General features: G+C 40.1%; 2 protein-coding genes across 2 annotated transcripts in view; both read right to left on the reverse strand.

The window, feature by feature from the left end:
* The window catches only part of vps37ba (VPS37B subunit of ESCRT-I a), a 29,353-nt gene extending 27,335 nt beyond the window's left edge, over positions 1-2,018 (reverse strand). The window contains exon 1 of the mRNA XM_031296564.2: positions 1,885-2,018. The gene's annotated coding sequence lies outside the window, so the exon portion shown is untranslated. The remainder of the gene's footprint in view (positions 1-1,884) is intronic.
* On the reverse strand, positions 1,438-15,258 carry abcb9 (ATP-binding cassette, sub-family B (MDR/TAP), member 9). The gene is made up of 12 exons (XM_031296560.2): positions 15,113-15,258; positions 13,472-15,079; positions 9,225-9,339; positions 7,109-7,239; positions 6,809-7,014; positions 6,531-6,728; positions 6,268-6,396; positions 5,989-6,177; positions 3,656-3,829; positions 2,736-2,895; positions 2,275-2,411; positions 1,438-2,171 (listed from the first exon to the last, which is right to left on the reverse strand). Exons 2-12 carry the CDS (start codon positions 14,163-14,165, stop codon positions 1,860-1,862), a joined length of 2,445 nt encoding a protein of 814 aa, XP_031152420.1. The 5' UTR covers positions 14,166-15,079; positions 15,113-15,258; the 3' UTR covers positions 1,438-1,859.
* Positions 15,259-16,825: the final 1,567 nt, after the last annotated feature.

Raw genomic sequence — 16,825 nt, forward strand, 5'->3', positions numbered from 1 at the left:
TCTCACTCGGATTCCCTGGAGTGATCTATCTTTCCCACTATATACTCTTTGTTCTCGCTCGGATTCCCATGTAAGGTGTAATGTGTGACGGACCTGCCTTTCCATTGGTTGAAAAACATCAACACAGTCTCGCAAAGCATCATGGGAGATTTATGCTAGACGATAGCACGGAGCTAGTGGCAGAAATGACCGAAAACGTGATAAATTATGGACATCAAGTGGATAAATCTAGGATGTAAGAGTTTGGATTTATTGCTCAACAACTCCGAAAAAAGGCACAAGTTCCAGGCTGGATAGAAAAACTCCTATAAAGGCTAGAAAGACACCAAAGACACCCCTATGACGGCTAACTCCTTAGCTTTTAGCTGCAAAAATCTGTAAGTCTGTAAGTTTAATGGTTATTAAATGATTAAAATATGAATCACAGGTGCCATTTTAGATCATATATGATTGTTTAGGTTCCTGAGGTGTTAATTAAAAGAGCCTGTTGTTTGTGATTCAGAATCAGGTTTAACCTGCTAAACCTACAGGGTGCAGCGTATGCATAATTATGGATCCAACTGCAGTTCTGGGCAAGACCCGCCCTACGAAGCAGCCCGATTGGTTGAGGTCAGGCACTAACCTAGTAGGTATCAGGTTAGGATAGCCGATTGGTCAGGGGACCTAAACCAATCGGGTTCCGTTGCCTCCCGTGAGCATGAACACCTGGCCAATCGTACAGCGTGAATGCTATTGAAGTGCGGGTCTTGCCCAGAACTGCAGTTGGACGTGCACTGTACACTACATCATGGGTAGCTCAGTTGTTAAAGCGTGTTCCCATATGTAGATATGTATTCCTCTACACAGAGGCCCAGAGTTCGAATCCGAACTGCGGAAATTTCCTGCATGTTTTCCCCATCTCTCTCCCCTTTCATATCTAAGCTATCATGGTAAATAAAGGCGGAAATGCCCAAACATTTTTGACAACAATAATATATATATACACAGTATATATATATATATATATATATATATATACACACATACATACATACATACATACATACATACATACATACATACATACATACATATATATATATATATATATATATATATATATATATATATACATACACACATATATATATATATATATATATATATATATATATATATATATATATATATATATATATATACACATACATACATACATACATATATATATATATATATATATATATATATATATATATATATATATATATATATATATATATATATATATATATATATATACACATACACACATACACATATATATATATATATATATATATATATATACACATACACACATATATATATATATATATATATATATATACACATACACATATATATATACATACACATATATATATACATACACATATATATATATATATATATATATATATATATATATATAATTGTTAACACAATGGTATCGGATCGGTACTCGGTATCGGCCATGTTCAGTTCAGGTATCAAAATCAGTATCGGGAAGGACATGGTATCAGAATGTCTCTACCTGGGTAAAAGTACCCCTGGTTGGGAATCACTGCTCTATGATATGTTTTAAGACATTCAACTATATTTTTTACTTCATAATACCTCTCAGTTTGTCTATAATCATATGGATCTCAACCTGACCTGATTCTGACATGATCAAATTACAATAAAATATATTAAGCTCCTGGATTGAGGAGACTTTACACTTCTGAATTTCTGCACAAAATAGTTTCTACAGTACATATGGTTTGAATCCCAGAATATACATAAATAATCAACCCTTCCAACAGTCCAATCCCATTTCCACACCCTGCAGTTCATTCTCAGTAGCGCAAATTGTGTTCAGACTCACTGCCACTGCTGCTTTGCCTTCTCCGCTGCCTTCCGCCATCAGACCAGCTGAGGTTTTCGGATTTGTTGAGGACCTCCGCCCCTGTCTCGATGCCCAGGACCTGCCTCTGCACCAGCTTGTAGTATAGCCCCCCACTGGCCATCAGCTGACTGTGAGACCCCTGTTCAGCCACATGGCCCCTGTCGATCACAATGATGTTGTCTGCCTTCTCCACAGTGCTGAGCCGATGGGCGATCACCAACACCGTGCGCTCCTGCATGATGTTGTTTAGAGCCTTCTGAACCTGCAGTAGATACAGTATATCAGAGATTAACAAAATTGTCACTGAGATGAATCAGCAGCTCTCTGACACATTCAAAAGTTCATTAATGTTGCCTTTCACTCACAATGTGTTCACTCTCTGCATCTAGGGCGCTGGTCGCCTCGTCCAGGATAAGAACACGAGGGTTGCGGATGAGAGCTCTTGCAATGGCCACCCTTTGTTTCTGCCCCCCTGACAACTGGGTGCCTTTCTCTCCAACACCTGGTGAATAAAAAGGAGCAGTAATTCTGCTGCATGACTTCATCTTTATGAAGCTCCATTTCCTTTTTATAAAACCCACAGTACTCTTCCAAAATAAACATAATAATTGAGATGTTAATTGGAGACAAGATCCCATTGAGCCTAAAAACTAACGATTTCTAGCAGGAGAACAGAACAGGAAAGCTAGTATGAGGGCAATATTAAAATCTTATTTAATATAATTTTTTTTATGATTACTGACTGGGTGTCTTGGCTTATCTATCTTTTTCTTTACTAATCCATGAACAGCTGACCACTAAACGAACACATATAAATAATAATTACTTGTTCCATAGCCTGTAGGGAGGGAGGTGATAAAATCGTGAGCATTCGCCTCGATGGCAGCCTGCACCACAGTCTCCATTGGGACGTCAGTCAGGCCATAGGTGATGTTCTCCTCGACCGTCCGGGCAAACAGCACAGGCTCTTGGCCCACAAGAGCTACCTGCGCAAACAAAATAACAAATGGATGGTTTTATGTGTGGAAGACCTTAATCAACAATGAATTGATCCCAGTAACAAGTATATTATGTAGCAAAAGTCTGATATATCTTATTCCTCTGTGCCATAGAGTTCCGTTGTCCAAAAACTATTAAAAACACATCAGTTTGGGCGCCCGGGTAGCTCAGTTAGTAGAGCGCGTGCCCACATGTAGAGGTTTATTCCTTGATGCAGAGGAACAGGGTTTGAATCTGACCTGTGGCAATTTCCTACATTTCTTTCCTCTCTTTCTCCCCTTTCATATCTAAGCTGTCCCAGTAATTAAAGGCGGAAATGCCCAAAAATAATCTAAAAAATTCCCACATCAGTTCGTCTGTGCTATCTAAAGTAAATGGAGCCTGTATTCCTAGTTTATAATGTTTCACTTCGAAATGATGATTTAATTAACGTTACGAAAAATTCTCTGCCAAAAAGTTGTTGATATTAAAGGGTAAAGGTTTTTTTCAACCTGGACCCTATTTTTCTATGTTTTTGTGTCTAAATTTCTGATGGGAACAACAATCTTGGTTTGGGTTTGAGTGCCACAAACAGGGAAGGAAAGTTGGAAAGTACTGAGTCAGACTTACACATTATTAGTTTTGGTCTTTGCATTTGTTTGATTTGTTGGCAATAAGACAAATAAAGAATATGCAAGTATTTAACTTTAAAAGAACACCTTCTGTCCTAAATGTTGAACTCTATCAATCCCACTGATGTGGTCTGACCTTGGAGTGGAGGTAGTCGTGCTGGAAGGTGTGAATGGGCTTTCCATCCAGCAGCACTTGGCCTTGCTGAGGAAGGTAGAAGTTTTCCAGCAGACTCACGCAGGAGCTCTTTCCACTGCCTGAAGGACCCACGAGGGCGGTCACCTCCCCAGGCCGCAAAGTGAATGACACTCCCTGCAAGACACATCACAAAGTTGAAATATAGTAAAGAAATTAGGGGTTTTCGAGGCTAAAGGGCAACTGATATTTTTGGTTTGGTGTTATCAATTGCTGATATTCGCACATAATTGAATTATTAGTAATGTATTCCATTACAGTTACAATTTAAATAGTTGGTATTTAGAATACAGTTACATTGTTAAAATTAATGACATGATGAAGATAACATGACAATACTTCTGTTTCACGAGTTTATTCACTCTCTGAATAAATTAAGGCAACTCTATGCATTTCCCAGAAGCCCCAATATGAAATCCAAAAAATTAGCTATTTGCGTGATCAGTCACAATGGCATCGGAACCAGCACAACAGAGCCAGTGCTATTTTATATTTGACGTGCAACTTTACATTCTCCTACGTGCTGATTTACTGGCTCCAGAGCCGTTGAAAGACTGACTAGCCCCGTTTGACATGCTAGCTAACGTTAGCTAAAATTAGCTCGTGGTAGCTTAGACTGCGGTTCGATTTTTGTAGTATGCAGTTCGGGACTACAAATACAACAATCTATCTGCTTGTTTAGGTACACATTCAGCCAGTTGGAATAGAAGAACACACCAGAATAGGCCTGTTTAGTAAGCTGTATGTGATGGCCGCATTCCTACACTTATAAAATGCAATTCAATGTGGAAGTAATCCAAGTATTCAGAATACGTTACTCAGACTGAGTAACGTAACGGAATTTGTTACAAATTACAAATAGAAATACGTTTTGAAAGTATCCTTCCCAACACTGTATGCCCTGCAGTGCCCTGCTACACCCTGCTACATCCTGCTACCCCTCGTCTGTCTCGACTCGTCTGAGAACAACCTTCTTGATCCCCACCAGTCTGGCTTCAAGGCTGGCCACTCAACAGAAACTGCCCTCCTTACTGTCACTGAGCAGCTTCACATCGTTAGAGCAACCTCTCTCTCTCTTCCGTCGTCATCCTTCTGGATCTTTCTGCTGCCTTCGACACAGTGAACCACCAGATCCTCATTTTGACACTCCAGGATCTGGGTGTCTCAGGCTCTGCGCTCTCTTTGCTCACATCTTACCTGACAGACCGAACCTACCGGGTAACTTGGAGAGAATCTACCTCAGAACCTTGCCCACTCAAAACTGGGGTTCTCTCTGTACACCAACTCTCTCTGGTCTGTCATTCAGTCGCATGGCTTTTCTTATCACAGCTACGCAGATGACACCCAACTATTTCTCTCCTTTCCGGAGTCTGAAACTCAAGTAGCAGCACGTATCTCGGCCTGTCTGACTGACATTTCTTCTTGGATGTCCACACACCATCTGAAACTCAACCTTGACAAGACAGAGCTCCTTTTCCTTTCAGGGAAGGGCTCTCCTACCCAAGACCTGACTTTAACAACTGACAACTCTGTGGTAGTCCCCACCCAGACTGCTAGAAACCTGGGTGTGACACTTGACGACCAACTCTCCTTCACTGCCAACATTGCTGCAACTTCCCAATCGTGTAGATACATGCTGCATAACATCAGAAGGATATGTCCCCTTCTAACGCAGGAGGGCGGCTCTGTTCTGGTTCAGGCTCTAGTCATCTCACGTCTAGACTACTGCAACTCCCTCCTGATTGGCCTGCCTGCATGTGCCATCCGGCCCCTGCAGTTCATTCAGAACGCAGCAGCTCGACTTGTCTTCAACCTCCCCAAGTTCTCTCACACTACACTGCTCCTAAATAAAATTGAATTGAAAATTGAATTTAATTGAATTAATGTGTTGTTATAAACTGGCATTGCTAACAATGGCTAACCTGGCTATAGCTAATGAAAACAGTGAAAATCCGACTTGTAAATGGAAACGTGTTCAGCTCAGGTGTGACGTCATTCCCAGTTTCGGCTTCCGAGGCAAATGGCACGCACTATTAGTGCCGCCCAAGACGATTGTGATTGGTTTAAAGAAATGCAAACAACCCAGAGAGTTTTTCACCTATACTGGAATGTATTTGTGATGTAGCCAGACCTTACTCCACAGCGCTGTGGATATAGGTCTGGCAATGCGAGACTAGGAGTGACATGACATGACCCCCCTCCCCCCCGACTCTGGTCCCGGGAACCAATGAGTTGTACAGTTTATCAACACATGATGGCAGCAAGATCCCTCAAACCTTGAGAATTTCAGTCTCAGGGCGTGTTGGGTAGGCAAACTTGATGTCTTTAAATTCCACCACACCGGTGCATGTGTCTGGAGCCTCTGTGCCATCAGCTGGGTGTTTGGGTTTCCTGTCCAGGTACTCGAAAACCTTCTCAGCAGCTCCAACTCCCTGCATGAGGCCCGTGTACACCGATGCAATATTCTATAAAGTAAACCATACATAACTGGTTTAGGGGTTAAGTGTCTTCATACACAGATAATGAAAAATATATTTATAAAACTGATGAAACACCTGAAGACATTCTCCCAGTTCGAGCATGTATATGAAAAAAGATATCAAGGAACCACTACTCATCTGACCGGTTATTACAAGGTGGCCACCATAGTAGAGGATAGCAACCTCTAAAGCAAGCTCTGAGATCTGAAAAACACACAGAGATCCTATTGATGCCCGCACTGTAACATACAGCTACTGTATTAGTAAGTTAGATAAAAATCTAAAAACAGGTTTAGAGTTTTAAATCTTCATCTGAATGGACAACTGCTGATACATACACTACTGGACCACATGTAGCCAGCATAGGCCAGGGCTTGTTTTTTGTTAAGCTGGAACATGACCAAAAGCTTGCCATAGTAGGACTCGGCCTCCCCACATTCGTTGGCAAAGCTCCGTACTGTCCTCATGGATGAAATGGTTTCCTCTGCAACTTTATTGGCATCTGCAAGGATTGTTTGCACCTCTTTGGTCAGTTTCTTAAATAGAAAACAAAAATACAAAACGTTAATTTAATTGTATCTGTAAAATGATTTACACATACACAAATCTACTTTACCTTGTAGTAATTGCCATAAAGTTTAGAGACAACGGCAATGAAAGGAAATCCCATGATGGCCACCAGTGTGAGCTTCCAGGACATCCCAAACATGAAGATGAAGACGCCAATGCCCTTGATGGTGCTCCGCAGGAAGATGTTGATATTCAGGGAAAGGAGGTCACTCACCTGGGTGGTATCAGCTGACAGACGTGAAAGGATGTCACCTACGAGGTGATATCGGCATAAAATAACATTAGGACTGCTCTATCCCCCACACAGGGGGAGAAAACAATAGTGCAGATATCACATGTATATCACCTGTATGGTTTTCATCAAAAAAGCCAATTTCCTGCCTCATCAGAGTTCTGAAGAGATGGTTCCTAAGCCGAAGGTTTAATTTTGCTATCGTCAGAGTGAAGACTCCTCCACGTACTCCCATTGCAAGGGAACTGAGGAGAGGGCAAAACATGTCATGTCACAAAGCATTTAAAGGGTAATTTTTTTCTTTTTTCAACCTGGACCCTATTTTCCTATGTTTTAGAGTCTAAGTGGCTGATGGGTACAACAATCTTTGACATTGGTCCAGTATTAAGCAAGATCGCTGCAGTTGGCAGTCAGCGAAAAAAGCTGCAATGTAACAAATGAGCAATTGCGCACCTTCAATTTATGTCTACTAAAGTGCTCATTTTGCCACTGACAGGCTCAGATTATTATTCTAAGTGTCTGACAACATTATGGAAAGGATTTCCAAGGATGTATTTTTTCTTCTTCTTTTTTTTTAAGATTATTTTTTTGGGGCATTTACGCCTTTAATCACCAGGACAGCTTAGATATGAAAGGGGAGAGAGAGAGGGAAGACATGCAGGAAATCGCCACAGATCAGATTCAAACTCTGATCCTCTGCGTCGAGGAATAAACCTCTTCATGCGGGCGCGCGCTCTACCAACTGAGCTACCCGGGCCTCAGCATGTCGACCTTTCTGTTAAAAAGTAAGATCCTTTTTTCAAACATAAAAACATCTGCGAAATTGCTATCGCTAAAGACACGATTTACTCCATGTAAACTTTATCATCATAAAATACGCTTCATTCAAAGTAGACAGACACAAAATAAAACTATTAAAAACACCTGTGTGGTTCATCTTTCCATTTTTCCAATCATCATAACTCCAGTTTTGGTTGAAAAAAAAAACACAGTTTACCAATTTACATGTGAAAATATGTTGGCTGTTTTTTTTTTTTTTTAATTTTATATGGAGTCTGGTGGGTTTGGCGACAGCGATTTCGGAGCTAATTCTGGTTAAACAAAGAAAATTTTAATCCCTCAAAAATGGTCGGAATCCTTTCCATAATGTTGTCAGACACTTAGAATAACAACCTGAGCCTATCAGTGGCAAAAACAGCACTTTTAGTGGACGAAATTGACGATGCCCATTTCCCCAATAGGGTGACATTGCAGCTCAGTTCGCAGCTGCCTGGTCACAGGCTCGCTCAATACTGGACCAGTTTCCAAGATTGTTGTTCCCATCAGTCACTTACACACAAAAACATAGGAAAATGGGGTCCAGGTTGAATAAACCAAAGTTACCCTTTAAGTCTGGTTTGGCACATATAACACGTTCCATACAACATGTTCCACTCTGGCTTCAAATCTAGTCAGGCAGCTTTGCCATACAACTTCATTTATTATTACACTTGCTTTCTTGATCCCTCCCACCTCTGTGTACTGTCCAACAATGGCAAAATGCCAACACAATAATAATTAGGGTTACAATAAATTAAACGCCAGAATTCTAGTTGCAACAATGTCATATTTGGTTTTCAAAGAGTGGTCCTTGAGAGGGTTCCAGGGGGTCCCCAGCAAAAAGGGGAATCATTTATTTTCTTTATAATTCCATCCATACATTAAGCCCAATTCAGACCAAAGATTCTAGACGAGACACAATGACAGAATGTATGACTATTTTGGTAAGGGGTTTCATATACTTTCTGTAAAAAAACAACAAAAAAACCCATCTAAAAGCAAAGATCCTATCAGATGGGGGTCCGTGGTCTAATTTGTGTCCGTTTAGGGGTCCTCGCTGTGAAAAAGTTTGGGAACCACTGATATAAACAAATACCTGTGTCACCTTATAGTGATCTGTAATTACTGTCTCTTTAAGGCAAGTTGTTTTATTTTGAAAATGGCCACAGGATCACAGTGATGACCAGGGCAACACGGAAACAAGACACAAAAAGACAGAATTCCGCAGAATATCCGGCAGATTTTAAACAAATTCAAAAATAAAATAAAACTCAGAATGTTAACACATCTCCACCACAAGCAGAAAAACATTCTGGATCACCGCTGAAACTGTGAAAAAAAAATCTCCAGATTCCGTTTTGGGCCTAGTGATGACACATATCACGTCTTCTGATGGTCTCCTGATACTCACCTGGCAAAGGCCAGCACTGACAGTGTGATCACAGGCTTAGCGAAGTGCTCCATGCTCTGGTGAACCACAATGCTGTCTATTGCTTTCCCATAGTAGTACGGTATGAAGGCTTCACCTGCAGGTTAGAGAGAGAGGCCGAAATATAATGTAAGGGCTGGCCACATGCAGGAATTTTTGGGTCTTAGTGGAAATGACTTTTCATACGCATCATAAACTGTCCTACATGCCATCAATTATCAAGATGCTTAGTGAAAACTATAAGACATTTGTTTTTAAAAAGAACTTCAGAAATTCCGTCAAATTAGTTTAACAGTAAGGCGGAATTAATAAGTCACTTATATTCACAAATATTCCAGAGATGGCCATTTTTCTCTATTTTCTGATGGTTCATAGACCCAAAGATTGACTGAGAAAATAATCGTCTGACTCATAAAAAATAAAAGTTAGTTGCAGCCCTTGTTAAAGGGGTCTTAATTTACACTGTTGGAAGTCGTTTTTAAAGGACAATTCCGTTGCAAAATGAACCTAGGGGTTAATTAAATTAAACATATGTGTACCGAGTCAACCGTTCTCTGGGATATGTTTTCCTGCTAATCAAATGTGTCTCTAGCTTGAAACAAGATACCGCAAACCGCTGATTAGCGTATAAAGCTAGCCTTCAGGGCAGAGGGTAAATCGCTATTTGTACACCACTAACAAGGCTCAAAATAGCCCCACACTTCAACAGTAGCATAAGGAGGGTCCCTACATGTAAACCGAAGCATTGAGAACTTTGTAAGTGTACAGACAGTTTATTAAAAAGATATTTTGAGCCTCGTTACTGGTGTAGAAATAGCAATTTACCCTCTGCCCTGAAGGCTAGTGCTATAAGCTAATCACCGGTTTGTGCTAGCTTGTTTCAAGCTAGAGACACATTCGATTAGCATGAAAACATATCCCAGAGAACGGTCGACGTGGTACACATATTATTAACCCCTAGGTTAATTTTGTGCCTTTCTTATCTACTCTCACGTCATGGAGAGATTGTTAGAAAATGTGTATATTCTTGTGTGTCTTTAGAACATTGTGAACTGAACCCTGCTTTGTGCTTCAAGATCTCATAACTGCTTTTAGAATCAACTCACAGAGATCAAGCCAGTAGATGGTAGGATACGAACCACAAACAATCGTGATCAGAATGTAACAGTGAGCTATTATGTATATGTCCTGAAAAACACTGCACCAATAAATGCACTGCATCTTCAATAAGGTGCTATAAGGTCCTTTCACACCTGTTTTTATCTCCTCTCTCTAATGTGTCTGTGTAAGACATAAGGACAACAAAGCCCATGACTGTTTTACCTTTGATATTGAAGTGTTGCCACTTAGTTGCGCATAATGAGAGCAATAGCTAAGTGTTGTATAATCTGGAATGAGTAACACAGTCATAAACAATAGACTCAGTACTAGTAAAGGTGCTCTAAGCGATGCCAAGACACTGAGCTATAGTGTTGCAATCCTTTGTAACTAGGGCTGGGTACCGAAGTCAATACTTTTTAGACACTGACCGAATTGCCTCTAAAGTATCAAGTATCGAAAAATGACTCGTCATTCAATGCCCAATTTCAATACCTAAGAAGTAAATCTCATCAGCGTCAATGAGCCAATAAGCATGCAGCATGCTTCTACCAAGATCTAATAATGCTTGTGATTGGCTGTTTAGCGTTACACGTCGTAGAGTCAGGCAGGAAAAACTCTACGTTACGCACAGAGACAGGGCTCACGTAGGTGTAATGTTGTAATTTCTTTTTGTTTTATAAAATTGGTATTGAAAAAAGTATTTTTTAAGAACTGGTATCGAAGTCACGGTATTGCAGGGACATGCACAGATACGGGCTATTGTTTCCCGGGCAAAAGACCGTTTGCCCCGATTGGCGGAGCTGCCCCTATGGAGAAAGAGCCTAAATACATTTTTCTTTCTTTTCTTTTCTTGCTGTTGTGGCTGCATCAATACAATAAGCCCATCATTAGTAAAGTTAAATCAAATTAAATCACCATATCATCTAATTTTGTGTTGATTTATTTTGCCACTATAACTCAGAGATGCCCTCTGCCCCCAGTCACGTGACTCTGTTTATATTCTCCCACACAGAGCACTGCATGTGAAAGACAAGGAAAGCCCTTCTGCCTTCATGTGAGTTTTTAAAGTTATGGAGATAATGACAAATGCCCTGTGAATAGTAAAAAAAATATATATCCACTTGTGCCTTGAATAATGTGCGGCTTGTAACGTTTGCATCACGTCGTGCAACATTGCCTTATATTAACGTATCATTTTGAAAACAAACTTTATTTTTAATTGTCACAATATAATGTAGTGAAATTCTATTACTGCATTTTAACCTCAGGGATGTGATGGTTTGGCCTCTTAAATCTCATGCTAGATTATACAAGCAGATGTAATGTAAGTACGACACCCACATATGTATTTTGGGTTATGGGAAACATTTACGTTTCAATTTGTACTTTCCTCTGTACTTTTCTCAGAAGCAAGTGCTTTAAACATATGTTATGTTTACATGATTTAACTGAAGTGCTTAAAGCATATGTTATGTTTACATGATTGAACTGAAGTGCTTAAAGCATATGTAATGTTTACAGAATTTATCTTAAGTGCTTATAGAGAAGCAAAGTCCCTCCCCTTCTGGTGGACCCCCATGGGATCTTAATTCGGAAAACATATGAACGGTAGTGAATGGGAAAAGACCAATTTTTTTATCCCGTTTCAATTGAGCCATGAATTACACATATGATGTTCGTCAGTTTAAAAGATAAGAAAAGTCACAGATTATTGTCAAACTGTTGAAGTATAAGAGTCTAAGTTTCCCTAGCAACAGACATCAAGTCAGAGCCTGGTCCACCAGGATCTCAGTTCGAATGAACTCCGATCTAAGGGGGTCTCCTAGTTTCTAGACAGAAACTGTTATCTTTCACAAACACACACACCAAGGTTGGGGCCTCTGCGTGGTGCAACTTCCTCTTCTATTCGTTTAACTTGAACTGCCTTTTCTTGTTCTTCTGCTTATCTGTCTGGTACACAATGCATTCTTATGCCATAAAAGGCTTAAACTATAGTTAAAGGTTAAGCTTAACCTTCTATGTGTCAGAGACATGTCCTTGAACCAGTTCCTCAATGACTGCACACAGCTCTTTTATGACCACAAAATACAACTTTAACTGCTAATATTCTACACTAGGTGACGCAAATTGCACGAGACGAGAGATGTAGTTCACTGAGCGGTTTCACACTAAACTAAGTGGTCATACGACAAACCTACAATAAACTGAGACTTTCTTCTGTTGAAAGATTATCTTTTAAAATTGACGTATGTCATATTTGTAATCCATGGCTGAATTCAAACGGGATCAAAAAATAATTTGTCTCTCCCCATTCACTAACATGCATATTCTTTTCTGAATTAAGGTCCCATGAGGTCCACCGAAAGGGGAGGGAACTCCGCATACGTATATGTAGTTAATGTTTACGTAATTTAACTAAGTGCTTAAAGCAAATGTGTCAAATTCAAGGCCCGCGGGCCAAATCCGTCCCCTCGCACATTTTGATCCGGCTTGCATATCAACTTAGGTTCTAGGGGTACACGATTCAGAAAATGTCACGATTCAATATCAATTTTTAGGCTCAAGATTCGATTCAAAATCAATTTTCGATTCAAAAACGATTCTCGATTAAAAAAAATTGTATATTATATTGTATATTCAGGCCTGTGAAAAAGGCTGTTGTGAGTTGGCTGTGTGGTAGCCTGCTTTTAAAAATGTAAATCAGAATGCATTGATTTGCTAAATTCTATGATGGCTAAGGACATTTTTTGCTGATTTTTTCAGGCTTTATGTGGACCAAACTCTATGTGAGAAGGCTATATGAGATATATATAATAATACAGTCAAAGATAATTTATTTTTTTGTTTAAATAAAGCATGTCAATAAACTATACAGTTTGTTGAGTTTGACACCCTTGGCTTAAAGCATATGTGTTATATTTACAGGATTTGACTGAAGTACTTCAAGCAGAAATGATGGTGCCTTTTTTCCAGGTTAGAACAATAGCCACTCCAAATGTCAGTGCACGTCCCTGCGGTTTTGGCATTGGTATCGACATTTTTAAACGATACCAAGCCCCATTTGTAACAGACAAGATTAAACACTTTGACTGGACTGGTTTATAATACTATATCAAGGAGACACTCACACACAGCTGAGATGATGAGAAAGAGGACGGCTACAGAGAGCAGCCCACCATCCTTTCTGCAGTAGAGCAGCAGACGTCCCAGTGTAGCCCCAGAGTTGGTCTTCTCCTTCTCCTGGCTTCCCTCCTCCTTTTTTTCCTTCTTCCTCCTCTCAAACCCCACCTCTTGCTCCTCCTCACCAGCTGTCTCCACCAGCTTGTCAGTGTCCTGAGAGCCCCCTTCTCCTCCACTGCTGCTGCTGCTGCTGCTGTTGTAGTGACTGCTGGCTGAGTTGGACTCCTTCCCCAGCAGTCTCCAGAGCAGCAGGACACCCAGAGAAGAGGCACAAGTCCAACATATCAGGCTCAGGATCCAGGGCTGGTGGCTCAGAGGCCCCAGCTCGCTCAGCATCAGCAGCTTGGCCAAGGCGTAGGTGGCGACGATCAGGCAGGGGAGGATAATGAGGGTGGTGAGTTTTGCGACCCTCGGTGGGCCGTCTTTTCTATTCCATGACACCCCTATGGAGGCTCCTAGCAGGAGGGAGGCTCTGAGCAGCACAGTCCCCCAGAGATCCAATGCTGACTGGAGGATGTTAAAGTTCAGGGCATCCTTTTTGAATATGCTCAAGTGTGATCCGTGTGTGTATATGACAGTGGTGACAACCACGTCCAGTAGGGTATACAACACGGTGCAGCTCACAGCTACTCTGATGCCCATGCTGCTTATCAGGATAGTTATTCAGAAAGTTATAAGTACGATGAGTGTTAAACTAGGTAATAACGAAAAAAAAGTATCTAGCCACTCACAAGTGGACACATAGTGATACACATAACGATCACTCAGAAGATACAGAAACGACTTTAGTTATTTCTTTACACCTACTTTTATTTTGAAGGGAAGTACTTCCGGTCTTCTGTGGCTCGTAGCTACAGGGGTATTTGTCTTTTATATGTCAGTGGTATTTGTAGGTAGCTCTACTATTGTACTATTGTATTGGTAGCTCTACAATAACAAGTTCAATTTAAGCTGTCACAACGCAGTAAACGATAGTCCGAGGTTGCAATATCAGTCTAACAAATGGTTCACAGTATTATTAACTAGCAATGTAAGTTAGCTGGTAGCAGGCGGTGAGTGGTGTTGCGTCAGGTTTCAAACGCGTCCGTCCATGTTATTAAATCCCTTAATGTCCACCCAGGAATTCACTTAGTTACTGTAGTCTCTCTCTATTTATAATAAAATACACAGCCGCGTAAATATGGTACACGGCACGCTAAGAGACAGCATCTACGTCTCCATCTGAGTCACGTTAGGTTTGTGTGAGAGTGAACCATGAACCGACCTTAGTAGTGTTAAGTAGACACCAGTAACAAAGATCGTCTATACAGCACAGAGGTCTAGACCCTAAAGACTCTCCTGTCAGCCACGAAATGACATTAAGAAAAAGAGATACACCCTCACCATGTTCACATAATCAAACCAGACCCGAGTGTTCTTGTATTTTCAAAATCAAACTCATTTCCCACTTACCCTTATTTGGAATTTCCAATATTAACTCGGTGAGTTTGTAGCCTAATTGTAGTCTGTGTAAAGTGTATGGTAATTGAGTCTATTTTAAGTACCTGGTTGATGATCTTGCTCACTTAAAAGTGACACATCTTGCTCACTTAAAAGTGAGCAAGATGTGTCTCCCTGAGAACCCATGCAAACTGCCAAACATGCACATTTCCCATGAAATGAATAGACGCACAGTGGTTTCAATGCGCGGAAAAGGAGGCAGAATGATACCTCTTTTGCGCTGTATCTCTCCGAGCTCAGTTGTTGCGGAAGTAAACGTTGTGTGGCTCCTCCCAACCTTATATATAGGCTACTGTCTATGCTCCCAACAGGTATTAGTGAGTGTTCAAGAGCTGCGGGTCAAAAACACCAAAATTATGTTGAAAAATTGTGTGATCGTCCACAATGACGTTTTGTTAAACCCCAGCTGTTATAATATTGAGTCAAAGGGGGGGAAGTTATGACTCGAGTCAAATAAGATCTTATCATAGTTCAATGTATAAACTCATTTCAGGGCGTAGAATTACTATGTATTATTATTATTATTATTATACTAACAATAGTAGGCTATTTTAAAGTAACTATATGTAACTTTTAAATGTTTCTGAAACTGTATAATGTTTCATCTGATGATCATAAATGATCTGTAACAGCAAATGAGACTAACAGTGAAAAGAACGCTATTTTTATATAGTTTTTATTAATGCATCTGCCCGGGTTTGATTTTTCCCGCGAAGTCACAAAATGATTTACGGCAGGTAGACGGCGCTACAGTAACACATTCTGACGGGTCACAGATTTCAGTGTAACATCGGAAAAGCCTGCGTTATTGTATCGAGCCCATAGACTGTAATAATATACAGTCTATGAGGAGATTTCTTTATATGGGCCTAATTGTATGTAAGTTATCTGTTGTAGCTATGGCTGATACTGGGGCAGGGCCATCACAGAAAAGAAGGAAATTAAACAAAGAACAACTAAAAGCTAAAAAGGAAAGGGAAAGTGAAAGATGACAGGCGAAATCCGAGTCACACTCGGTCAGGCTTTCAACAGATGGAGACAATTACGGGATTTTAAATGATTCAAAACCGTCCCCAAATTGGTCCTCAGGTATGGTTGTACCACAGTGAAGCGTCCGTGGGTTTCATGAAATGCACTATATTAATCTAAGTTATTATTACGTTGATTGCTACAACAAACTCTTAATGAGACACCCAAAGTAGGCTAAGTTACCGTATGCAACACTTGAAATGCAACAATGCATCTGTAACGTATTCTCTTATTGTAAATGGATGATTTTCTGTCGGAGCAAAACATTCATCGTAACTATATGACCTCCCGGTAATACTAACTCAATAATCTACAGCACCGTAAAGACAAGACCTTTACGACAGCAGGAGTGGTAAAACACTACCGCAAAGGGGCCGCTAAAATCAACACAAACTGAAAGTTACATATAGCCACTTTAAGTACAGGAGTAATAAAGATGAATATTGTAGTAAATTAATAAATGTGTCTTAAAGTACAGAAAAGTGTTACTTCTGATTTAGATGTGCAGCTTGGAATAGCCTCTTGAAAGTGGATATCAATACTTTACTGTACAACCACCCTTTTTTAAAGCTGCAATATAAAAAATAATTATGTTGACAATGGATCAAATGATTTTGTGAAAGGTTCAAGGTTCTTTATTTGTCATGTGCACAACAATAACTTAAGTATCGTTGGCAATGAAAATCTTAGGTCTCAAGCACCTCTAACAATGCCCATTAAATAACAAAAAAACAAATCACACAAGTAAAAGCAAAATCAGAATCTTAGACAAA

The sequence above is a fragment of the Sander lucioperca genome, chromosome 2 (assembly GCF_008315115.2).
Source record: "Sander lucioperca isolate FBNREF2018 chromosome 2, SLUC_FBN_1.2, whole genome shotgun sequence".
Classification (NCBI taxonomy): domain Eukaryota; kingdom Metazoa; phylum Chordata; class Actinopteri; order Perciformes; family Percidae; genus Sander; species Sander lucioperca.

Excerpts from the sequence above, each read along its gene's own strand:
- abcb9 (XM_031296560.2), bottom strand. The coding sequence starts at position 14,165 with ATGGGCATCAGAGTAGCTGTGAGCTGCACCGTGTTGTATACCCTACTG. Across the intron at positions 6,178-6,267 it reads AACTGGGAGAATGTCTTCAG|AATATTGCATCGGTGTACAC; the intron begins GTGTTTCATCAG and ends TTTACTTTATAG. Across the intron at positions 3,830-5,988 it reads CTGAGACTGAAATTCTCAAG|GGAGTGTCATTCACTTTGCG; the intron begins GTTTGAGGGATC and ends TGTGTCTTGCAG.